At 38.7% G+C, this 26,969-nt stretch overlaps 2 protein-coding genes across 2 annotated transcripts; one reads left to right on the forward strand and one right to left on the reverse strand.

The window, feature by feature from the left end:
* Positions 1-228: 228 nt before the first annotated feature.
* On the reverse strand, positions 229-11,171 carry LOC112557150 (nucleolar complex protein 2 homolog). The gene is made up of 18 exons (XM_025226808.1): positions 11,039-11,171; positions 10,440-10,613; positions 8,967-9,369; positions 8,479-8,595; positions 7,626-7,755; positions 7,206-7,372; positions 6,773-6,883; positions 5,975-6,088; positions 5,549-5,737; positions 5,021-5,160; positions 4,467-4,578; positions 3,504-3,617; positions 2,649-2,750; positions 2,000-2,143; positions 1,735-1,848; positions 1,255-1,391; positions 873-956; positions 229-509 (listed from the first exon to the last, which is right to left on the reverse strand). The coding sequence occupies exons 1-18, from the start codon at positions 11,068-11,070 to the stop codon at positions 269-271; spliced, it is 2,625 nt and encodes an 874-aa protein (XP_025082593.1). The 5' UTR covers positions 11,071-11,171; the 3' UTR covers positions 229-268.
* On the forward strand, positions 11,073-18,679 carry LOC112557151 (cytidine deaminase-like). The gene is given in 6 exon segments (XM_025226809.1): positions 11,073-11,200; positions 15,459-15,584; positions 15,722-15,813; positions 15,815-15,834; positions 16,964-17,021; positions 17,518-18,679. Coding segments are annotated over 6 exon segments (444 nt in total). The 5' UTR covers positions 11,073-11,169; the 3' UTR covers positions 17,635-18,679.
* The last annotated feature ends 8,290 nt before the right edge of the window (positions 18,680-26,969 follow it).

Raw genomic sequence — 26,969 nt, forward strand, 5'->3', positions numbered from 1 at the left:
TTTTTTTCCAGTTAACTACTAAAACAAGGCATTAGGCTACAAAGCTTCTGGTTTATTCACATTTCAGATTAACTACTAAAACGAGGCATGCTTGTACAAAGCTTCCGGTTTAGTCAAATTCTTTGTTTAGGTTCACAGAAACTAACAGTGGAAAACTTCACAAGAAGCTAAGCGTTGGTCTTGGCAGACAGACAGCAATCCACCTATACACATCCACGGAATTCATAATTCACAAGATTTTTTTTTATTAAACAAATTGCGCACGGCATCAGTCAGATTCTAAATCAGACATTTTGAAGTCTTCAACAATATCATCCAGGTTGCTTGTTTTGTTTTTCTCATGTTTTGCTCGCTTTCTTTTCACTTCTTGACTTGCACCTTGAGAACTTTTGACTCTCTTGGTTGGCTTTTGTGGGGGTGTGATTTTCTCTTCCTCTTCTTCATCATCACTGTCATCATTTTCACTGGCAGATTTAGCAAGTTGCTCCAATTCATCACTGTCAAAGTCACTGAAAAATAAGTTCGAACCAACTATAATGCAGAAAACTAGAGTCCAAAAATGACATATCTAATAAACAATCAGAAAAGAAAACTTGCTCTCCCTCCCTCCAAATATTTCAGGGGTAGTGGTTCTTCTTTTCCCCTATATCACATCTCTTTGTTTTACACATATATCATTTTTTAAAATATTACTTCAGTACAATTACAACAATTTTTAATCATTTATAAGTACTCCTAAAATAATAAAATAACTTTTAATATAAAGTAATAAAATAAACTGAGAGTTATCATATAGTATTTTCAAAATAGAGGGTGCCATATAGTGAAAGCTAAGTTGTTTGTACTGCTGCTAAAAGAATCTGAAATTGTACCTGTATTCTTCCTCAGAATCAGTCCCTGCACCATTGACAGTCTTCTTCTTTCCATAGCTCTCCCTCTCCTCCTTTAGCATGAACCTGATCAAAAAGTAATCAAACACCACTATATGCTGTGAAGCTGTCAATAACATTTTGAATTCATCTTTCTTTGCTCCAACTGGATCAACTTGGTTACATAATCCTTTTTCTTTCAATTAAGAAGAAAATAAGATCTTGATAAAGTGCAGCATACTGAACTAAACATTTGTTAATATTAATATTTTATAAAAGAAAATGAACCACTTTCTTTAAGATTCCCCAAATCTTGGAATCACCAATTTTTAATGTTTGCCTCTGGTTTCTATGCCATCATATATAGCCTTACAAAAGATTTCACCTGATATTGTCGTCTTCAGAATCCTCTTCAACATCATCAGCAAAAAGTGCACCAAACTCCCTCTTCTCATCTTCAGTGGGTTTTGCTGGAGTCCTTCTCCTTATAATCTCAGGCAGTTCTTCTGCTGCTCCCGATATCTTCAGTATCAACAGAACAGAAGAATTACTGTTTGATCCAACACAGCTGCTTAACTCTAGCTTTATTTCATTTCTAAACATTTTTTAAATTTATGATGTCAGAAAGGAAGAGGGTAAGGTTGTGGTGTACTACTTTCAATGTTCTTCGTAATTGGAAGACTGACTCTGTAAGACTGTTTCTCTGTGAGCTGCACTTGGTGCCAGTTATGTGCTTGTTATAAGATTGATGCTATGAATGACAATAGGTATTTATTCTGTCAGGAAACATAGCAGCTAAATCTGCAATGAATATCTGCCTCCCCTGTTTTGGCCAATGACAAGAGAAAGAGAAATTGTGGAATACCTGTTCCTTTTGTGCAATTTCATGCTGAAGCTCTCTGTCTCGAAGTTTTCTCCAAGAGCTGTAATACTTTGCCAGAGGAGTCCCCTCCTCTTTGCTCCTAGCTTCCCACAAGTCCTTCACAGAAAAGGCAATTATGCATGATTTGTTGAGAATGGTAAACAAAGATATGGTTTGAGCTAGGCAAAACTGTCTCCCTGAAAGGACATAAATGCATTACTAAAATCTATGTGCACACATATGCAGCAACCTATCCAATATGACTTACCACAGCTTTGGTGTCTGTCAGGTTGAATGTTGTTGTTCGCCGTTTAGCTGTGATAAATTTGGCGGTTTCCTCAACCTTATCCAGAATTTGTTTCAGCTGTTTGCAGTAGGTGGTTACTTTACACTTTTTCAAAAAGTCCCGAAGCTGAAGTAATGAACACACACACACATATATATGCACGCACAAAAGAAAAAAAAAGGCATTTATTTAACAGTAACATGCTTTTCTAGTTGCCCCTGAACTGAGTGTACACTTAGAGAAACCACTGGAAGTCATATAAACATATTATAAGCATTCCACTCTGTTTGCATTTGATTTCATTGCATTTTCTGAACACACAAGTTGCTCTCTTCCATTGTTTCTTCACTGAAATCAAGCCTGTTAGCATCTCTAATCCAGGGCACTGTTATACCCTACCCAGTATAATTACTACATAATACTGACCACTAAATTCAGGAATGACTGACAGTACCATGTTAAAAAAAAAAAAAGAGAGTGTCTTATAAGAATAACATTTAAGTACATTTAATGCAAAATAATTTGTTACAGCATTTGATAAGTGATGGCTAACAATGTTAAACATGCTGAAGAGATTGCAGGGGTTTGTTTACTCTCCTTGTAGCAGAATGAGGTGAAGATTCTGTATTACCTGTACTACAAGTGGCACAACAAGCTCTGGGAAAGCAACACTGTGGGCATGGACATGTAGATTATCCAACATCAGTTCAAACAGCTGGTCTATCAGTGCATCCTGCCAAAGGTATTTTAAACATCACAATGAAAGGCAGAGAAAAGCGCTATAAGCAAATCAACTAATTAAAATGGTTGACATTGAAATGAATTATCTGCCTTCTATTTGTACACAGAAGACTGACACATTGTATGATTCTTTCACAACAATGAGAGCTGAATAAGACAACACCAGCGTTTACAAATACGATTTCTATTCAATGACAAAAATGTTCAAATTTTCTAGAAATAGTTTGAATGGTACTGTTCATATTTGTTTTAAGGTCATTAGTGTCAATCAGAGAAATCTGGCTTATTTTTGTGATCAGCAAATTGTCAGAAAGGCTTCCAGCATTTTGTCCGTATCAGAAAATGTCCTGCCAGGGAAATTTGTTTTATTCAATTTAGGCAAATGTTATGTTATGCCTGTATACAGAAGCAATAGACTTTTGAAACTGATTTGACATTTGATATTAATAAAGTTTGTCGTTTTCCTTCTCAACTAATAAGCAAATCTCATTTGCCTTATAATTCAGTTGGGATTTTCCTTGATATCTGAGACAGTATCCTGTTGCAATAGGGCTACCATAGGAAAATGTGGCCACTTTGTAACTGAGGTAGGCCTGAACTGGCAGCCAGTACAATTCATGAAAGTGGTGTAGAATAGTTAGCTTCTACAAGAGGTAAATGCTGTAAGTCATGGAGATGTGAATGTGTGCGTGTGGTTTGTAGGGAAAAGGAGGGTAGCTATCATAAGCAGAAATCACCTAGTTACCTTAAAAGCTTTCTCTTGAAGCTGAGTTTTAGAAAACTTCAGAATGCATGCCATATTGAAATTCTTGAAGCTGGTGGATTTTGCACGTTTGTTAAAATCAGTTTGCTCCAGTACCTGAGGTTAAAAGGAAGAAAATATAGTTAAAAAAAAAAGTTCCAATAAAACCGATTTTAAAATATTCACAGGCTAAGAGTTTAATTCCCAATTACCACCTATCTCAAATTGTGGTTATTACAGCTTGCCTATATAGCCATAACTCTGCTTATCTCCTATGAAAATTATGGCCAAGGCCTATTTCTATGAAGTACTTACTAATCCCCAAAATACAAATTAATAAGTGACTCAGCCACTTTGTATGAAAGAAGGGAAAAATGAAAATCTTGAATCAAAGTATTCCACATGCTGCATTTTTCACTTTAACACAGACTGCCATTATGGCACTTTCAGTAACACACTCCTCTTTCATTTAAGTATGTGTGTGCACCAATAACAGTGAGGTATGTACACGAGATAACTGCCATGATTTTTTAAATATGATTTTATATATATATATGGATAGAGAGAGATACCAGTGTCTGGCGAGTGTCCACATTTAAAGTGTTTAGTGTTATATGACTGAATTTTGTGGAAGTCTGCGTTAGCTTCAACTGACATCTGCAGATGAACAAAAATGACGTTGTGGATTGTATTGTTAAATAAATAAGGAAAAAAAAAATAGGGGCAGGGGAACTGGAGATTTTAATACCACTACTTTGCTGGATTGAGAATGAGGCATAGTTACAGTATCGAATTCCCTATTCTCTGCATTCTTCTAAAGGATGCAGAGGTGCTACTGTTTGGAGAAGAATAGAGCTCTGTGGAAAGAAGAACTACATTTCAACAATTTTCAATTGCTTCTTCAGGACATTCTTTCCCCTTCTCCCACCCATCTCTCATTTATGAAAGAAGATTTTGTAATCTCACCTCCAAAAGAAACGGCAGGACAGGAATGAATGTGTTTGTGGAACCAGACAACTTGGTCAGGTACCGAAGGCAGTGGAAGCGCAGAGGGTAGTAGCGGGCTGTTGGTAATAATCTGCAAAACAAACCATCATTACTAAACTGTTTGTCAATGGGGCAGAATAGGTTATCTGTCCTAAAAACAAAACAAATAAAAAAGACAATAGTAAATGCTTCACTAAATTGTGATATAACCATAAAAAGCTGCTGTTTTTCAACACTATCCTTATCACAAAATCATAAGAGGGAAAAAGTCAGGACCACATAACTCTACAGTAACTCATTAATAACACATCATAAATAAATCATCAGACTATTGCTCACTAGAGAACTTGACCGACAAGTTTTTCAACAATCTTCTCTTCCACAACTAGCACAAAATTTTAACGGAAGTAGCTATAGTTAAGATTCAGCTGCAGAATGTCTTCTTCCCTTGTCATTAAAACTTAAGTGAAATGCCCAGTATTAAAATATTTCTGACTACTTGGTAAAACCGTACACAGCTGATGTGTTCTCACCTAATAGTGCCAATAATGACCTGAGTCAGTGGATAAACTAGAGGCTGAAGGGTAGGGCTGGGATGAGCAGTGCTCAACATGCGTGTCCAAAGGCCCAAGCTCAACACATACTGCCAGTTGTACACAGCCTGACACGTCTCCTGTAGAAATATGAACCAACATGTTCATCCTATATAGCATACAGATCTTGTGTTATCTTGTGTTCTCCACTCCCTCTAAAAAGACCACTATCACCAAGGAACCAAAATTTCTTGTGCTGCAGTTCAACCGATATACCCACAGAATACTGAAGCAAAATAAAATTATAAAAAAAACCTGAGGCTAAGCACACATTTACAATAGAAATCCTTATATCCACCAATACATATGTATGCACAAACAGATCCCTCCAAAAACAATCACACAAAATATTATTACATAAGAATATAAGGAAGAAAATAATTATCTCCATCATTTCAAGAAAAACGTTTAATGCATCTAGGCTGCCACAAAACTTTAGACACCTCGAATCATCATAATCAATGTCACCTTTTTCTTCGTGGTGATAGCATTTCGAAGATGGATAGCCAGCTGTCTGATGTAAACAAATGCATGCTGATATGCTAGCACCTCGTCCACTAGCAGGATCTCCACCAATGAGTGCTGCATGAAGTTGACGAGTGGCAGAGCCACAGGAGTGATAAACTTACAGTTGCTCACGTATGCCATGTACATTTTCTGCACAGATATTTAACACTAGAGTAAATATAAGGCAGAATAATAACGAGCATGCAAAACAGCAGAACAGTTGCATGTAAAAAAAAAACACACAGAACTGTTATATCGGATTATGGGCAGTTTTCATTCTACTGCTCACTTCTGCCTGCATATGAACTTGTACATATGGGCTGCCTACATATTCATGCTGTTTAAGCTACTTGGCAGACCGAACACTTCTTAATCGGACCATCTAACCTTTAGGCATGGTTCAAGAAGATTTTCTTGCTGCATCCGAACCAATTTGATGATGCACAGAAATGCCAGAACACGAGTTGTTTCTTCTCCGGAGCTCCATATACTAATCATTTTCTGTAACAAAGGTTAAAAAATCCGAAATATAAAATTATCTCTAAAGGGAGAATTATTGTGTGTAAACATCAGTTAAAATATTAACTGCATAAAAGAAGTTTTCAACAGATACTTAAAGTTATTATTTAATATCTGTGGCATAGCTGCTAGCACTCTTCTTAAATGAAAAAGCAATAAAGATCTCTTTGTCTATACTTGTTAAAAAAAGTATAAGTGATTTTCATATGGCATAATAATGACTGTAGTGGGGATAGTCAGAAATAGCAAGATATTTAGTAAAAACATAAAAAAATGCAAGAAAGTGAAAAGCCAAATTACACAAAACTGTGGTGACAGCTTTTTTTCATATCCCCTTCAGGTATCATGGCAACAGGCAGCCTTAGGCATATGCAAATGGGCCACCATGCCAATAAATATTGAATATAAAAGAGAAAGAGAAGATGACACAGATGACTGCAATGTGGCAGAAAAACACTGTTTCTCATTAATTAGTATGCTGTATTTACTAATGTTGCTAGAGTAGGAGCAGTAAGATATATGTAGTATTATAACATTTTGTCGTAATGAGAACATGGGCTGCCACGTGGTTATATTGACACTGGCAGGCAAAGGCACCACTGATTCTTTCTCTGCCCATAGCTGCCCCTGACAACAGGCACAAGATTTTTTATTTTGAAAACCAACCTTCATAAACGCCTTCGACAGTTTTGGAAAACCAGCGTAGCACACTACCAGTTTGTGAATATGCTTGAGAACAACATTGATCATGCCGGCCTCAGACAGCTCTCCTGTCAGCTGAAAAAATTTGACAGATTTAGTAAAGAAACATTGCATGAAATCAGTATATTAGACTGTTTGCTCCTCAAAATTAGCTTATCATCAGTGGAAACAAATAACTCCAGTTCAAATACAAAACATGTATACAATAAAATTCCTACTACTGATTTCTTAAAATCACAGCATTTTCTCAATACATTACAAAAAAATATCACCAGCCAACTGACTAGAAAATCTTAAGTGAAAATGCACTTCTGGTGATGAAACGTTTTCAGAATCTGTTAGAAGATGTTTGAAAAATCTCAGTTGTGTTTTTAAGGCCTTCTTAAAAAATGTGTACCTGCAGCAGTAGGGTACAATAGTTCTTGGCTGTTCCACGTAAACTTTTCCATTTCTTGCTCTTATGATTGATGCGTTGCTGTGCGTCACTCAATGATGACAGCCCGAGAAGAGTTTGAAAAGCAGGTGCCATTTCAGTGAGACACATGCGGATGACAGCATTGAATACTGAGAGAAAAATAAATTCATCGTTAACAGTTGATAAAGATGCAGACTTCTTTCTCTTTTCCCTTTTAAAGAGAGGTAGAGCAGCTACATTTAATCTGGCAATGTAGTGGTAGAAAATGTCAATACCCTAAAAACCTTTCCTATTTATTTTTGGTTTGATGTTTCAAACTTTTTTTTTTTTTTTAAAGAAATCTTCTTTATTTATGATTGCACATATGATTTCTAAAGATCAGGTCTAAAGATTCATTTATACCTGTGCTGTTCTCAACTCTATACTTTGTGTCGACTTCCAGGTTTCCAGTCTCACCACCACTGCTTGCTTGTTGAATAGCAGCTGCAAGTGCTGCTATAGCTTCCCTCATAACTTCCACACTTGCATTTTTCTGTGAAACATTGAAAAAGTTTTCCTGGACTTTAATTTAATACTGCACCACTTACATTGAATTATAGCAAGCAATTTAATTATATAAAGAGCATGCTAGTTAAACAGTTAATTTATGAAAAGCATTTTACCTGATTGCAGGCAAAGGGATATTTCAGAAAGCATTCTTTAACAAGAAAATTATTTCTTAACTTCTCATGTGGTTTTGATTCACAGAGGAAGACAAGGTCATCTATAAAATTTATGCAATGAATGATATATTTAATCTAGGAAGAATTTCAGTGTGATTGTACATAAGGTAATGGATGCATAACAGCCAGAAGCAGTATGATTGCACTTAGGAATGTGAGAGATGTCACATGATGATAAACCACAAGTAGGAATAGTCTAATTGACAGAGAAAAATCATATCAACGGTTCTGATTATCAAGTTAGTTAATACTTATGCTCATTACTGTAGTTTAGTATCATACTTAATGAATTGGTGCATTTTTTAAAAAAAAAGAAAAGAAACATCACTGTCACCTTGTTGAGCAAACAAAACTGGAAAACTGGAATGCCATCTCGGCCTCTTGCCCTCCACTTTTCTCACCTTTACTTGTAGCACTTTCTGTCTCGTCGATCCTATGATGCAATTTTCACCTTCTAGTCATTTTTTTCTTTCAAGCAGCTTAACACACACTAAAAATAAACGCCAGTTTATATACAAGAAAATAAAACTAACCTGTAACTGGCTAGTCCATGTCTTGATCATTGCCATGGTGACTAGGACACCAGATCCTCTTTTTTTACCCTTCCCTTCATCATTGCTGTCCTCAAACTCTTCATCATCACTAGCAACCTATGCAAAAGGAAGTCTCATTAGTATCAAATGCAGTTGTTTTATATACCAGCTATAAAGGCCTGTGAGTGCTCAACAGAAAAAGGTTTGTTATCTTTGCATTGCAGCTGCAATTTATAACCAGCATTTTGATATGCTTATTGGCACCTGTACTTCATTAACATTAGCTTGTAACAGGCAATTAAAGTTTACCTAGAGATATCTGTATGCATGTGCGCATGCATGCGTGCAAACACATATATGGCTTTTTCATCATGTGGCTTTGACAACAGGCAATTAACCAAAGTCACTAAATGCTGCAAAATAGTGCTGAATAAAGCATGAATTTCATGTGGTATTTCACACCTAAAAAATAGGAAGAAGGAGCTTGCCTCAAGTTTGGATGGCAATTTATGGCGTCTGCCTTTGTCATCGTCTTCCTGTGCATCATCTTCATCACTGCCCTCACTTTCACCACTTGACATGTCCAGTATTGCCTTCTCAAATGCTTTAGCATCTTTCCTTTCCTTAATCCCCCGGGAATATTGCACATGATCCTCGTCTATGTCTAAATCATCAGCTTGGTCAACATCTTCCTCAAATGCCTCATCATCAAACTCTAAAAGGCTTTTATCTTCTGCTTTCAAAAATTCATAGAATTCAGGATCTGTATCTTTCAGCTTTTGCAGTGATTTTTTCATCGATAAAGCACCAGATTCTGGTATTTTCTTGTCCCCTTTAGCTTTGGTGAGTTTTTGTGATTTGGATTTATCCTTCACCTTCTTTTGTGTTAGGCTTAAAGAGAATAATATTTCATTTAAATAAAAGCAACATGAAATGGACACATTTCTTTAAACGGTTAAAAGGAAAGATTGTGACAGACATCTCCCGTCCATAAAATTTCATTAAAAAAACAAATCTTTAAGGTGAAATCTTGCCATGTATGTCCAGTAATCTTCAATAAAGCAAAAAAAGCGACTTCTGAAGTTGAAGAGATCTACATTTTTAGATAACCAGAGAGGAGTAGCATTAAGTCAAACTTTGCAAATGATTTTAGAGTTAACAAGCTACAAAACTATAGTAACCTATGGCGTCGCTCTCATTTAGAAAAGAAAATAAAGATTTAAACTCATTTATTATGAACCATATAGTTGAATATTGCATATTCTTCAGAACAAAGTGAACGCACATAATCGCCCTTCTTAACTTTGATTTTGAAGATTGTTCTCTTTAACACTGCTTCTGACCAGTTAAAACATTTTAAGAGGAAGATCTGTTCTTAGTAATAATAAATATTAATATTAACCATTATCAACAACAGTTTTGGAGATTCGCAGAAATCATTACAGTGGAACCTTATTATCTGGTCTTTAATTAACCGTGCATTCGGTTTTCCGGGATCACTTAGAAAAGAAAAAAAAAGCAAAACAAAAATGTTGCCAGATATCTCAAAACTGTTTAGCAAAGTCAAGTGGGGTATTGCCAGAAAAAAGCGATGATGACATGGCAGTTGAAGATAAACGTTCAGAAAATAAAGTTTTGCTTGCAGAAGCACTAAATTGTGCCGAAACATCGTTAGACTTTCTTGAGCAGGGTTCAAATTTTAGTGACATCCTAACACTTTGCAAACTTCACACATCAATAAAATGTTGCAAGTACACAAAACAGCATCTCCTGTCTCATTTTTTTTTAGAAAACTTTATAAACAACACAAGAAAGGGAACAATTTCACTGTACAGCACCTATTCTAGCATTTGCAAATTTTTAGAATTATTTTTGATTTTCCGCAATTTTCAATAATCCAGATGATGGGTGCCGGTGATTAAACCGGGTAATTGAGGTTCTACTTTACTTGTCTTTCATACCTTTTTGCTTCAGCCTTCTTTGACTTCTTCCCATTCAAATTCTGGGACTGCGATGAAGAGGTTTGCATTTTGGAGACTTTCTTAGGTAAGGGTGATGATGGCGAACCTTCACTAAACGAATCTGAATCAAAGCTTTCTGCCAGAAACTCCTCCACACTTTTATCTGCTAGATTTCTGCATAAGAATAAAATGAGATTCTCTGCTACTTTCGAAAATTTCCATTACTATTTTATGCACATACATTAAAGTTTAAACAAGTTTTTAAGAGAATTGTTATTAAATACGAGTACCACATACTGCCACCAAAAAGTGATTAACTGAAATTGCAAAACTGATTTGTGAAACTTAATGATAGACTAAACTCACGAATACGATGAATTCGTACCAACTTTGAGAAACAACTAGCAGCAGTATAAAATTAGTTAATTCTTAAACCAGCCACGTCGCATTTTGTTGGCTTAATTTAGTCCTGAACTGAGATTAACAATTATTTTTCATAATCTAGAGTTTAAGCAATAATGATCAACATACGTATCACGCATACAGTAATGCGAGTATTAAAGAGGCCATGAGTAGATTATTAAAAAAAGGTTGCGTACTTTTTTCGCATGCTTGTCTTGGAGGCAGCCATTACCGGAAGTTAGGTGGAAGTGACTTCCCTTGGTCTTCTGTTTGCATTTATATGATGCAGACGACAGAACTGACGATTTGAGGCGATAAATGCCGAATAATGTCGCAGTCAATAGACAACATCAGCTCTTGTGAGTAGAAGTTTAGACACAAATTTGTCTATAAAAGAGTTTCATTGTACATGAATGTATATGTTGTTGAATGAATTCTTTATCGATGCATATTTAAATTTTAAACGAATATACTGGGTGGCAGCGCTGATAGCTGATAGCTGATCCCCCTCCGCGCGATTATGAGGATGCATTGATAATTCTTTTTCCGTTTCGTCTGCATTTTGAATGCACTGTGAAAGTATACTCATTAACTTTCGATATTATTTATGTGAATGCCTATACCCCAAACCCGTGTTCACTTGCTTCAGCTCTTGCCTAAAACAGGACACAGATTTAATTTAGAGGGATTAGGGCGCCATGACACCTGTTAAAAACTGTAAAGAAAAAAAAAATTGACTTTGTGGTATTTGGTTGAGTTGGAAATTTTTCTGGTTTTATGGTGTGTATAAATGCGCCTGGAACAACCCCAAACGAAAGTTGTTCCTCAAAGTGTAATCCAAATCTAATCCAAGCCCAAAGCCTAAAATTAACCCTAAATCTCAAATGCGATTAGAGATGTGTTTATTGAGACATGTACCCGGGGTATACAAGATCTAAGACCGCGTGCTGCTTCCTCACGTTTAGGATAACGCACATAGGATGAACCTCACGTTTATAGGATAACGGACATAGGATGAAGCTTTATAGGAATTATGCATTGAATCATTCAAATATTTATCATAGTTATCCTATCACTATTTGAACGCGAGCGATGTGTTACCGCTTGAGCCGAGCCATGGTCGACTGGGCTGCATCCACTAAATAAGAAGCCAGTCATACCACGAACGATACACATCCATGGTCATACTAATGAGCATACACTTGTAAAAGAAAACGATTTGCTTTTAGCATTCGTATGTAATACGTACCGCTGACTAGAAAAACACCGAGTTAGCTAAATAGAACATAAAATATTTCCTTTTTCGACTTTTGGGGTCAAATATTATTTAAAATGCTTACGAATTTAATCTTCCATGCTATATTGTTTCATTTTCATAGTCGTTGGCTTAATTTTGTCATATGAGTTAATGTTTACATTATTAAGATTGCTTTTTTATGGTTGAAAACACACAGCACTTGAACCACTGACAGACTGAAATCTGCGACATTTGGGACACAAATTTAATCAAGAGTGTTTGGTTCCTTCTTCCATTTTTCTAAGAGTTCTTTCCTCAAATATTTTTTAAAGGCTAAATTTGCTGTAATATAACTTGTGTATTAACTTAATATTTTGTTTTTTATGCAAACATTCAGACCTGCAGTCATGTTCAACTAGAAGTTTGACAGTCTGAGTGCGGCCATATTCGTGACCACGTTATCTGCAACTTTTTTTTATTATGACTTTATACTCGACTAGTTTAACTGCCACTTCCACTAGATTCTTTACTGGACTAGAGAGGGTTTACGAGGATCCTCAACTATAACATTATCTGTCCTTCGAATTTTGCACTAGGGAGAGATACACTCTTATCTTAGTCTTGGGCTAGGCTAAACTGCCGACCTATATGCTATCTCTGTGTCGTCCGCATACTTTCAAGCGAAGTATACTGGTTTTCATTCCGACCGACTAAAGGTACCAAACGTAAGTCTACAGTATGCAAAGTCAGGAGGCAGACATGGAATTATGCAAATAATTGTAACGCAGTAATTGCAATTGTGCTCGCCGTGAGTCCGCAGTTTCAGCAAACGGTCTAGAATAGAAGTATTTCTTTCCCAAATAATGCGGGGTTTCTCAGTATGTGAAGACAATATTTTACAAACTCTGCCGAGTAACCCCCTCCCCTTCTTCCGTTATCTAGATATAGGCATACAAAACATTATTTCGCATAGAGAAAGGTCAATAAGAATATACAGGGATACATATATTTACCTTGTTAATCATAGAGCTGGGACCGCACTTTAACTGACCTTTAAAAGGTTTAACGTTTTTCTGTGCATGGTAATGTTTGCAGATACTTGAAGAACAGAGAAGTTTTATTCACTTATATTTTGGGAAAATAATATCTCGTGCGTATGTCAAATTAGTACTGTAATTTGAAAAGTTATGACATTTTATTTTATTTCTCAAAAACGATCATTTTTGCGAGGCCTTAATTAGTGCTACAACTACATTGAGTCTTTAAGCCCGCGATATACTGCTACAGTAGGTTTTTAAAGCCCACACTTACCACAGTGACCAAATATTTGAAAAACTGAAGAGGGATACTCTTTCAACGACTGACCTAACTCTTACATGAGCCGGCTGCTTCGTTATTTCTAGAACAATTAACTTTTAGTTAGAGGTCGATTTTCAGTCTTTCAAACATGCTGCTGTCGCTCCTTTAAAAAGCAAAGTACTGTATAATTGACCTTTCTAAGACTGCATCAATAATTTAATTAGTGTTACGCATGTTCTGCTTGTCAGGATCTCTCTGGGAAGGAGAGAAAACAAGGCGTTGATCATTTGTTCAGACTGACCAATGCACCGATGAAATGAAAAGTACTAAAGTACAATTTTATTATCATTACCCCTGATCGAAAACATTTCCATGCGTTGGTATCTTTTCTTTGTTCGGATGTTCGCGATTTCGTTGTTCATAGAAAATAAATTTGTCTTTTTTTTTTTGCATACTTTTGTACATAGAAAGTCAGGCTGTGGCTGTTAGTTATGGCCAGACACGTGCAGTCAGCGGCGTTGACGTCAGTCGACCTGTAATTTACGGTTATGGCTTGTGAGCGTTCAGTGGGTGGGTTAATGGCAAGCAGCTGTGGACATTAGGACTATTAGACAGAAGTCTGCCACAACCCTTTCTTTTTTGACATCGCTCCCGGCCTCTCTCACTCTCACACACACAGTATATAATATGATTTATATGTGGCATTTCGATCCTTTGGCCTTCAGATAAGTATTGTAGTAGCTTTCAAGAGAGAGAGAGAGAAATAGGGTAAGAAAAAGAGGAGACCGTCGTCCTATGGAGGTTTTCATAAAAAGCCTTGAAAATACAGTCTACTTAGACAACCAGAGAGGTTCAGTGGTAGCTGTAAGTGCGAACGCTCATTCGATCTGGTAAACATCCGTGGCTGTTAAGACCGGAAACAAAACGAGGTCCGCAAGGTGCAGCAAACCCGTGAGGTCGGTAGATAACCTCGAAGTTTCCGTCTTTCGTTTGATGGGATGGACGATACCGTTGCGCAATCAGTAGAAGTCTTTCAAGTGAGGTGTGTGTGTGTGGGGGTGCACTACGAGAGTGTATATAGAGATTTCAGCATAACGTATTGGAAACAGTTTGTGATGTCATTAGACATCTCTAAGGTGACCAGAACTTTCGGGGGCGAAAGCGGGACACGTGCCGATGATGGTGTCATCACCGTCAAAGAACGCCGAAAAAAGTGATTTTTAAAGACAAGCGGGACATTTGATGGACTTGCCAGAAAGCCAGAAAGCGGGACATTGGGCGTTCCGCCCGATGAGCAGGCGGGACACGAGGTCAAAAGCGGGACGTCTGGTCACCTTACATCTCAGTAGTCCAGGCAAAGAGGATACGAGCGAAAGTCTGGCCTAAACAGTATTTTAAAATTTTTTTAAAAATTTAGTTAAAGAAACCTTCTAAAATTGTGTTGTACATTCCATTTCTGTAAAACTGATTTATCTAATGAAATGTAAGGCATAAAAAGTGTTTACAATTAGAAATGTTGTGCAGTTGTCTTCGTGCAGCTGTCCAAAATATATGCTTGAACATTTAGATTGCGTGAGTTTACAGATGTCCTTTGTTGTGTAGACCAAATCCCTTTATTACTTAAAGTAACAAGAAAGGAAAGATAATGAATAGGAAGATAAAAAATTCATTATAATATTGTCATCTGCTTAATTCTACATTAGCCACCAAGATGGTATATCACGACTTGTCTATAGACACTCTTTGGTATTGGTCATCTAGTGGCATCGAAGATTCTCAGCTTTTGGATTGGTGCCACTGTAATCAACGACTAAATAAAATTAACCCCCTTCTTTATTCTTCTATAGGCATTTGTTTGGAGGTGTGCAGACATGGAACTGCTGGGCTGGGCTGGGCTGAAGTATTCTGTGTTGAGACACCATTCTGTGTTGCAATTACTATTTTATGCCGTTTGAACACTGTTAGCATGATGTAGGTCTCTCTAATCAGCCAGAAATCCAAACAAACTTTTAGTTTTTGTATACTGTATAGATAATTTGATTTTTGATGGACTGGAATTGCGATTGGTTGATTGATTACAGCTCCAGATAACAGTGTGAAAGACCTTTGGAATGCATGCTTTGAAGCGAAGAATAATGCGTACTGTCCTTACAGCAACTTTCCTGTTGGTGCTGCACTTTTGACAAGTAAAGGCACAATCTTTAAAGGTGTGTACAAGTCATCACTTAAGATTACACAATAACACACACAGCAGAACACTTCTCACTTTCACATGACTAATTTTTTTCCTATGTTTGTATGCAGGCATGCACTCTAATGTCAAATGCATGTATATGGGTTACAGGCTGCAATGTCGAGAACGTTGTCAATTCAGTGTCTATCTGTGCTGAAAGAACAGCTATAGCAAAAGCTGTGTCAGAAGGAGAGCGGGAGTTTGAAAGCAATAGCCGTTGCAAGGTTTGTTCTTTTTGTTTTCAAAATCAGATCTTCCTACAATCAATGCAGCGACACATGTTTAGAAATGTTATCTATCTTCTAGAGAAATAGAAACGGAGATTATGAAAGGTGTGGATTTTGTTTTAGTTATTCTTACCTCTAATCTTTCAAGTTTAAGTGACTGTAACTTTTTTAAAAACCCATTTTGAAAGCTTTTAAGGGTTAATAGATGTTGACCTAAATATCTGTGGTAGTATGATATACAGCTTAAATAGGAGAGTTTCATTCGCATTACTTTGTAGTTTAGAAAGTTAAAAGACATACTTTTAATGTTAAATATTTTGAAATATATTTTAAAGTTGCTACTCCATACAACTTTAAGTTATGCTGTAGAAGAAAAGTTGTTTTTTTTTTTTTTTTAAAGTGAAGCATTCAGTTTAAGTTAAGTCTAGAGATGTTCATCAGTATCATTAAATAAACCACAGATTTGTTTGAAAGACATTATGCATCTGCTTTATTATTTGTTTACATTTTGTAGCCTTTAAGGAACACAGTAGATGCTCACCTACTTTAATTTTACTGTTGTCAGAAATTTGAAAAAAAAAAAATTCACCTTGTGCAGCCACATTGTCAGCATGACCTTCAATGCTAAGGATTTATGGGCTTTCTTTTGCTATCTTTTTTAAAGTCTGAACTGTGTAGTTGTTGGGTCATAAAGATAATTTCTAGCCCTATCAGCCACGAAGGTCATGGTGAGTGGCATATGGAGAACTAGAAATATAGTTCAAGCTCAAACAAACAACTAAAAAATATGGAAGGGTGGTGCGCCATTTGTGAAACTCAAGGTGCAAAGAATCACAAATTCTAAGCATTTGAGCTAAAAGACAAAATAAATAAAACATATTTTGCAACAACACTCAAAACTTATTTTCATGCCACAATATTGCCAAAACTCCTCAGAAGTTGTTTTAAAGCTTAGAACAGTTTGGGCAGATTTGTAAAGCTCTTAGAAACAGCATAATTACTTCTTTTTTTGCAATTCATCCAGTCAGAGCTTGCTATATAAGCTTAGACCCACTTGCATGGAGGAGCACTTGCTGAATGAAGTTAGACCATCAGCATACTTTATCTGTCCTTTGTGTTGTTCCAGTAATGTGAAAGATGGATTCACCAGTCCATGTGGATCGTGTCGGCAGGTGATGGCAGAGGTCAGATGAGCATTTTTAATTTTTTCTAATTTTTAATTAGAAACGTACCTATGTGAAGGGAGACAACAATTGTATTTGTTGTTGCGATATGTCGCACTGGTTGTTGCCCTTAGACAACTATACAACGTGTACAGTTCCATGTCAGTAATGTCTACATATTGACTATTGGTTTTATTAATTCTGTATTATTTTCATGTACAAATAGCGTATGTTTTTAGTAAAAAAATATGTAAAAATATAGTAGCATATTGTACGCAAATGTAAAATGGATGGAAAATTTTGACTAGGCAATGTTTTGTAATTTGATTTTATTTGTAACAAATGAAGTAATAATAAGAAAGTTTGAACAAAATCCCCAGTTCTTGCTGATTAATTTAGTATTTAGAATTTTTTTAATGATTGGATTTTTCTGCTTGTCCACTACTTTTTGTCAAAAACACTACTTATGATATCAGGTCTTAGTAACTTTAAATTCAATTTTTCATTTGTTTTCTAGTTCAGCATGGACATGAAGGTCTACATGATAAAGACTGATGGAAGCTTCCTAATGAAACCGCTTTCAGATCTGTTACCGCTGCCTTTTACTTCAACTGATCTGAAAAAAGAGAAATAAGGTCCACAGTCATAAAGACTGAAAACCACCTGCATTTAGATTTGCTGACATGTGGCATTGATAAGAAACTGTAAATTGATGGGAGGGGAAAAACTTTTCAGACCAAGCACTTAAAAATTTTTCTGCTTAATTTTAATGAGTGATGAGATGAACTGCTCAATTTGAGCATTGTATAAACACCAGAAGTTTTTAACATTGCATATTTCATACCAATGTGCATATATCATGTGATTTTCAGGTGAAGAATGGAATGTACTACAATAAGACAAATCTGACAAAACTTTATTTACGAGGTTGACAGAATAAGCAAATGCTATGCCTTTTTACATTTAGGCAATTAAAAAAATAAGGTGGAAAATTAAAGTATGTACAAAGACTGTGTAATGGGCATATTTCTTCCACTGGAGAATAGTTATAGCAAGACTAGAATTTATGCTTTTAATTTTTGAATTTTATTTTTCCTCTGTATTCACTTGGAAATGTCTCAAGGCAGAGGGATATGCTGCTTTTCTAGTGTTAACTTCTTTGCACACTTTATTCACTTTGTGGATATGGTAGGATTGTGAAAATGTTTGCCTTTTGTTGCTTTCATGTAAAAAATGTGCATATTTAAGCATTTCTGTTCCTTAATATAATATTATTCTTTAGTTTATTATTTCTCATTTATTCCTTACATATTTGAAAATTACTCACTGCAGCAATTGTAGACTCAGTCCTTAAAAAAAGTCCTCCTTGTCTGTTTTAATTAAGTTTTAATGGGAAGGGGACATTTTTCTCCTGGGGAGCCAGATTCATACCTATACCTATGGAATGCCTATTTTTCAAACAGGTATCGCAGCTCTTTTGCTTACACGGCTGCAGAAAGGGCATGCTGACATCAAAATTAGTTATTAGTAATAAAAATAATAAAGAACGTGGGTAGCTTAAAAGTTGAGAGAGCGTGTGATTACATACGGTAAGATTGTAAGTTGGTATTAATCTTTATTGTACAAGTGATCGGTTATGTATTAATAAAGCGGTCTTATGGGACATACAAATTTTAAAAGCAAGAAAGATATGTGCTTTGTTGTTTTAGTAGTCAATTAGAACTAGAACAACAAACAAATCCCATGTAGCATCATCAACACGATAGTCGCAGCAACTGTTGTTCATGCTCAGAACTGAATATGGGAGGTAACCATGTTGACTAAAATAATAGAAATGACCTCCCTTGCATTAGTCTTTGGAATGTTGCGGCCCGCTATAGCCATCGTGAAAACGGTTGCAGTTGAGGTGCAATATTTTAGGTGCACATTGTATTAGCCGTGGGTTGAAGATACAACGAAAACTAACAGTCAGTGTGTTACCCTATCCCCTAAATCTACTTTATATGAACTGCAAGAAAACTTAGTGCTGTGTGGCTAGCAAAGTTAATTATTTAAATACATAGGAAACGCCGTAAGCATTTTTAATTGATCTTTTGTGAGTAGGCAAGTGTTGCTACAATTTATAAAACCAGAAATCTCAAGGGTCTTTATCGGACATTCATAACACGTTACATTTTTTTCCAACGGATCCTCCCGACATTAAACCAGGTCGCGCAAGAGCTGCGTGGTGTTGTGCCCTACATGACCCTACGACGAAGGGATGGAAAAATAGTCCTGATCACTGACTGCTGCTAAAGAGATAACTATCTACACACACGTGGAGCCTTGATAAACGCGAAGTGATGTTGATGTATCTATATACCTCGGAGCATTCTAGTGCATTCATCTTGCTATGGCTGGTTCATGGACGTTGACAATAAAGATAATTTACATGAAACGGTGTTGGTGGCCGGGATTTTTGTACGTTTAGCTAGCACTTAACGCCATCATTGGGCTCCATGAACCCGGGTATCTCCTTTTCCTTACATAAAATGGTCCATAAAGAACGAAGCCAACTTATCGTTAGAAATTCACGAGTATTTTGTTTTTGTGAACATAGAGCAGATACGAACAACCCAGTAGCGATCATAGATTACAGTTGTGGGAGTGAACGGACGCATTTAATGCGAGGGGAGGTTGATAGTGGAGAACAGTGAGACCGAGGAGATTGTGCTAGGCTGAATATTCCAGGACGAACATCTAACCATCCCTTCTAAATCTCTCTCTCTTTTGTTATTGTAGGAGTCTTGGGATTAAGAATACTCTCCGCCTTATTAGGGAAACGCAAGATGTGAAGAAAAGCATGCTTTGCTTATTCTATTACTTCCTTAAATAAAGAATTGTCATTGTCATTCTTTCTCTCTGTTTCTCCCCATCTTTGAAACTGAACCATTGGCATGACTTTGTGCATCTTCACTCGCATTCCCTTATCCGTCTTCTTCCCTGCCATCCTTACCCTCCCCGATCTTTTACTTCTTGTATCTCGATAATCGCGCTCTTCAAACAGTATAACTAAAGACTCCTGTGATATAACATATACAAACATTCGCTGTTTGACTTTTGCAGCAAGACAGGACGATGTGTGTGTGCGTCCGTGCACGCGCGCGTGCGTGCGTGTGTTTGCCTTTTGTGATGTGTTTGTTGAAGTTCTGTCGAGCCCTCTAAATAAATCAGCTGTGTGATCTTAAACAAGAGTCCACGCGGAGCTTGACAAACTGCACAACATCCTGCGCTGATGGCGAAAGATAGGCCGTACTTTCCAGCTGTGAGGTCTGGCGTAATGCAGTCGGGTTTAACTTTTCCCCAAGTGCAAACTTTGCAGAGTGCTAATGCTTTTAGTCATGCTGGCAACCCGTTCCCTCTGAAGTAAGATAATGAGAGCAAGCAGAAATCCCGATCTCTGTCTCTTTATCTTGTCCTTCTCTCTTCCTCTCCCTATTTCGCCCTTTCCATCTCGTTTGCAATCTGTGAACTTTGTGTGTGTGTGGGCGTGTGCGCGTGAGAACGACTCATTGATCCGTTACTCCAGCTGCACCTCATTGATGCACGTGCTGGCCTAAGTTTTCGCTGAGAAGGTCCAGATGCGGAATATTACGTATCGATCGATTTTGTTGATTAAATTTGAAAGGCCTGTCAAAACCAGAGAAAGAGATGAGGTTAGACCGGGTGGGTGCGGATGGTTGGAATCTTGCAATCGGTGCGGGATTTCACCGACACCGAGCACACACCCCTCCTTCTCTCTCTCGTCAGTCACACCCCGCTCTCTCCCTCCCTCAACGTGTGCTGTGCCGTCATTTTATTTATTCCAGGACTGCTCATCTTTAGCCCCGAACTTAACCTGTAAGCTCCCCCATCCCATCGGCGTTAAGCAGAGTGTGGGCATGCGTAGTCACGCTCCAGGAGCCCCGGATGAGCGAGGGCCGCTGTCCAATCGCTCTGTTTCATTTCGTCTGTTTGAGTTTCATAATCGACTGTCTTTGAGCGGGGGCACTTGGGCACAAAGGAAGATAATTAGAATTGCTTTGTTTCTCCAACGTGGACTATCTGCCCCTCTGGCTGCGGAAAGTGACAGGAAATCTTGCAAGTTGAAGGCGAGGCCGCCCGGGGAGGAAAGTAAACACGGTGGAGGACATCGCTGCGCCGGACGATATTGTCTTGCACGTGTCACGTGACCACGAGAGGGTCCGCGAGTGGACCTCCTTCAAAGAAGGCTGCAATCCATGTGAGTCATTGACTCACACAAGTTAAATAGACAAATGCGTTTAATTAAAGTTTGAGTCATCGGGAGGGAAGAAAGGGCGGAGGAAATAAACCTTCGTCGCTCCTTCATAAGCTTGCATATCGCCCGCAGCACCAAGAGGTTCGGTTAATATGTAAATCACTAATCTTCTGCTAGTCATCTTGGTCACTTTTGTGAAAGTAATCTTAATAACAGCTATGACTATTATGTTATTTTTGAGGAAATACGGTAACAGTGAATGGTGAGATGACTACCTAACTCTTACAGTCGATTTGAATACGAAGCTGGTTTCTAAGCTGAGTTGAAGGCGGAGGACAGAGACAAGGGATAAGACACCGATCAGTCAGCATCTTTTTTGTCACCATATGTGTCACAAAACTTTTTCCAAGGCCGTGGAAAAACACACGAGAGCCCACAAAATAAAAATATCTAGGAAGATCTTTATCACTATTCGTCACACGTCTAAAATAAATTAACAAATATTGTGAAACAGTGTTAAATCTCTACCACACGTCAATCGATGATGGAGGTTGGGGTTGGGGTGTCGGGGTGATGGCAGTCTCCGTGAAGAAGATAGACAAGACAAGCATGCGAGGAGTCATATCAGTCTTTTCAACCCCTCATCCATTTTTTCCTCGCTCCAGAAAAAACGGAGAAGAAACAAGTGGTGTGGGGGTGGGGGAAAGCGGGGAAGACAAGAAAATGAAATCTTGGAGAAGCACTCAACCCTTAGGGTTTCTTCCGTGGTCCAAGGAATGACAAGCGTCTCCTGGGTTCTCTTTCTTCCCCTCCTTCCCTTCCTCCATCCGGCACCCTCCCCTACTTGAGGGTGCCAAGAAATGTTGCTGCCAGTGGTTTATCTAGACCGAAGTCAGCGGAAGGGCACCGTTTAATGTAATTAAAAAGGATTAGTGAATCATCTCTTCGAGCGAGGGTCTGTGTCTGACCATCGAGCTCTGCAAACTAAGAGACTAAAGACAGTTTTGTGTCTGGTGAGGGTACTGACCTGCTAAATCACCCAACCCCACCCAGCATCATTGTTGCTACTACTGCAGCCTCTTTCTCAGTTACAACAAACGCGAATAAACAAGACAACAACGAATTATTAATCCACTTGTATACTCTGTACAACTAATCGCATCTCAGAACTGTATGTAGGTGATGAAGTATACTCCACAGAAACATTTTTCATTCTCTCTTTCTATTTCCAGAAAAATAAAAGTAGATTCTGCCTCACCTGAACTCGACGACTGATAATAAAATGTCAAATATTATTTTTTAGGCGTTTTTCTGACCTCGTAGAGAGCATCTGAGTTGCATTAAAAGAGACAATTTATCAGAAATCTTCATAAAAATTATTGCCGGTCTGTTTCCATCAATTCGTTTTTGTGTTTGTGTGTGTGTGGGTACATAAAACTTGACACATGTAAGTTTAGCTTTCCGATAGTCGTGTGCACCAACACACAACCCCCGACACAATTCCGCTGCTACATCACCAGATTCCTTCCCATCATCGCCATCTTCCCTATTGCGGCACTGAGGGTACAGTGAGTCTAGCATCTCTCCTCCTTCAACCTGTGGTGGGGAGGAAAAAGGGGGATTGGCAGGGACAGTTACAAGTCTTCACATCGTTAATTTGACTTGGATCATCAAGTGCATCAACAGTTTTATATCAACGGGTCTTGTCCAGACCTGGTGTTTATTTTTTCTTCTTCTCTTTTTGTTTTGCTGACTAATCAAGATCTCTGGCTGAATGCTTTTCGACAGGATAGGGTGGACTGGTGCAGGCACCCTTTCCTGAGCTACACACACACATACACACGCTCTCTCACACACACACACACTCTCACAAACACACACACCATGCTCATTCACTTGTCTGCCTTCTCCTCACTTATCAAGGGGCGGCGAAACGTCAGCATCGCTTGTCCGTTACTACACTCGTCTGACGCTCGTTTCAACCGTCCGATGCGAGAACGATCGTCTTCTGCTGACGTCAGGAGCATCCAAGCAGACGGTATGCTATCCTGTTACCCCGGTTACCGTCTTCTACCTAAGGCAAGTTCATGAAGACTTATTGAACCCGACCGCCGGCGCCGGGCTGTCCAGCAGTTACACAAATGAATAACTTCACGGCGAGGATTAACGCGATGAAGAAGAGGAGTAAATTGTTGATGAAGCGGTCTGCGCCGCACTGTTCTTCAGGGCTCGTGTAAATAAAGAGTCTGGAGGGCATTTTGTTCAGAGATTACACTCTGAGAGGTGAGGGTGGTAGTCGTAAAACGTTCTGACTACCGGGTGGGTGCAAGATGGTGGGTGGGTGGCTCTCTTGCTTTCTTTGTCATTCTTTTCCTCGGCAAGGACAGACGATTTACCTCCCCAGAAACTTGTTTTCGGTGGTGTTGGAAGTGGTTGTCCTGATCTGTGTATAAATAATATTGGCGATGAAAGATGAGAGAAGGAAAAGTATTTACAATCAGTAGTAGTGGTACCCAACCCTGATGTACATTTTTTTGCCCTACTGCAGGCGGCAGTGCAACCAACTGTAACTTCCTCGTCATCAACATCTCTGTCACGGTTACTGCTTTTGTGCGTGCTTACACGTGTAGGCCTTAGAGAGAAAAGAAGGACAAGAGAAGAAAAAAGTCGCATAAGATGAGGGAAAAGAAAACAAAAAAACGAATAAAGTAGGATCCAATCAAATAATAATAAAACCTTATAACGAACCAAATATGACAAGGAAACAAAGCTTTTTTTTAAATACTGAGCACATGTCTAAGAGGAAAAAAAAAAATGGAGAACAGAAATAAGTAAAGGTATGCACGATAGGCAATAATTATTAATGAAGTAGAATCTCGATATAACGACAGTTATTCAACAAAAATTTTTTTTCCTAAAGTGCCGGCAGCTTCTCATTGAGCTCAATATAAAATTTCGATTCAAACTGAGTGGGAAAGTGATATTTTAATTCCTGTTTTTGTGCTTTCATCAAGTTTTGGTTCTTTTCCCTACTGAAGTGAAAATGATTAAAGTATGCTTTAAAACTAAAATTATAGAAAGTTCCTTAAATTTTGCGAATGTCGATGTAAGGAATAATCCGATATAACGAATTTTTTTCTCTGGTCCGATGGTCTTCGCTTATACCGAGATTCTACTTGTACATCAGTTATAGACGACGACGACGACGACGACGACGAGGAAGAGAGAGGAAGATTTTAAAACCGCTTTCTCAGTCTGGAGGCCTTTTAGAATTGTATCCCTGGTTCTGATACTATGAAGGAACCCCAAAAAGTGGAGTGTTATTTTTGTTCCCTTTCAGCGAACGACGGGCGAGATGAGAGAGAAGTGAATAGAGTCACTGCATGGACGCGATCCTAGAGTGTTTGAAGACATTCATGGCCATCTGCTGCTATTACCCCCCACACACCACCACCACCACCACCAGCCTCCCTCACCTCCCTCCTTTCATCCTCCCACATCGTCTGTCGTCATCACCATGATTTCGTTTTGATAATAAAACGCACTTACATCTGCAGGGGCTCAATTTTATTTACTCATGAAAAAGAAATATTAAACGCAAACAACTTTCTTCCAGCTTAATTACATCGGCAGTCATAATCAGGTGTATTATCGTGTTTTCTGCAGTGGGTCGTTACTTTCCGTTGTATTGAGCAGCCTCTCGTGCGGCCAGCGTGCAGAACTAAAGGTATCAGATGCGAATGTTTGGCGGGCCCCCTCGTCATCGCTCGACTCGGCCACGAGGCAAATGTTTGCACGAGGACGACAGTTTGCAGCCGAGTGCCAAGTCTGCAAAGTCTACAAAGGACGTCCCAGCTCGCTGGTTTCCTCTGTAGTTGGCAGTACCGGCCTCTCCCGGCCAGGGCCAGCGAAGAATGACCAGCTTCACACCGACGTGTAAATAATAATTATGTGCTGTCACGTGATGGATGCATGATCCTCCCTCCCCCACCCCTTACCGAACGCACCCACCCACTTTCCAATTTTTTTTCCTACATCCGGTCTTTCTCATTGCCGGAAGCTGTATTGATAACTGCCTAGAGGAGAATGGTGATGGCCTTTCGGGGGTGAAGGTATTCAGGTGCTTTTACGTCTGTGAGGACTGACAACCAATCCTCCGTAGCTGTTGTAGGTCAGAGTTTTGGTGTTCTTGCACTGTTTTGTGATTTAGGTGCGTCTTCTAACTCATTAATTTTGGTACTCTTCATTTTTTTTTTCTCTCCCTTCCTCTCTCTTTGTGAGTGTGTGAGACAGAGAGAGAGAGAAAAAAAAAGTGTAATTGGGAACAAAAACTCCTCCCCGCTCTTTCAACTCCATTTCTCTTCAGACATTCTGGCTATCAGACTTTTGTTCCGACCTTCTGTTCCCGCTCCAAAGCGACTACGGAGGAGACAAAAAATCCCTGTGATATAAGAACCTGTTTACAATGTTTACGGACTACTCCCTACGCTGGTTTTGAACACGTTTCAGCAGATGTTGCAGCTCTCCAGGGCGCACACTGCAAAAGACCAGGCCACCGGTGGGTAGGGAGGCGCGTGCAAAAGTATGCGCTAGTCGCTCCCTGGAGGGGGGAACAGGGCGGGGAGGCAGCTTTGAATTTTGTACCTGCTGGCCGTTGGGAGGGAATAAAGCTGCTTGCAGCTGGGTACAAGATGGCGCACGCACTTTTTGCAAAGTATCCCAAAATGTCTCCGAGAGAAAAAGATGAAAAAGATGACAAAGAGAGGTTGTCGGTTGTATTGTCGTGTAGTGATGATGGTGGTGGGAGCAGCAGGAGTGGTTGTGATAGTGATGGTGAGGGTCACGTGACGCATACCATTTCCCAGAGAGGGTGATAGCTGATAGACAACACAAGAGGAGGCTGAGGAAAGGAGGGAGTTATCTCTCCTGATAGATGTTCATTGAAGGAAGACTTCCAAATACAGAAGCAAGAAATGATATCAAGGGTAAGAGCGAGGGATGAGAAAGGTGGGGTAAGGGTGCGTTTTTAGTAGGAACGACAGAGAAGCTTACAAAAAGAAATTCACCGCGATTGTGTCAGTTAAAAAAAAAATAAAGATCAGACACGTGACCGGACCAGGTCCCTGTGTACAACGGTTTTGACTTGTCTAAACGAGTGTGGAACTATGATCATCCTCGTAATCAAGATCCAACAACTCGCCACTGCTCCCCAGCGTGCGATCACGTGACTGGAGGATACAGTTTCTAACCTGTGTTGTGTATTTGCTGTAAGAAAGCTTGGCCTCTTCCATCGACATCACCAGCTGTTGGGCAAACACGTCTCGCTCATCCATCGATAATCTCTCTTGATATCGATGTTCCCATGTGGATCTGCCTAACCGAACCACACTGTGTTCAGTTGTGTTCAGTTTGTTTGTCGTCCCATAGCCGACAGGACGAACCCTTTCTTCTCCTTCCGTCGTTTTTACCTCCCCCGACTTACCAGACTCTCATTTCAGAGAGTTTTATTTCCTACCATACATCTTTCGTAAAATAAAATCATTTCCGCACTGTGTTCTCTCGACACATTTCTCACTGTTCCTGTAAAACCGCAAAGCTGCTGACATCGGCATCAACCTCTCCAGACGACTGCCTGCCTAGTACAACCCCGGCTAGAGGGAAGGTGTTAAAAAAGATGGTGACTTAGATGAAATAAATTAAAAGTTGCAGCA

This window comes from Pomacea canaliculata, linkage group LG2, assembly GCF_003073045.1.
Source record: "Pomacea canaliculata isolate SZHN2017 linkage group LG2, ASM307304v1, whole genome shotgun sequence".
Classification (NCBI taxonomy): domain Eukaryota; kingdom Metazoa; phylum Mollusca; class Gastropoda; order Architaenioglossa; family Ampullariidae; genus Pomacea; species Pomacea canaliculata.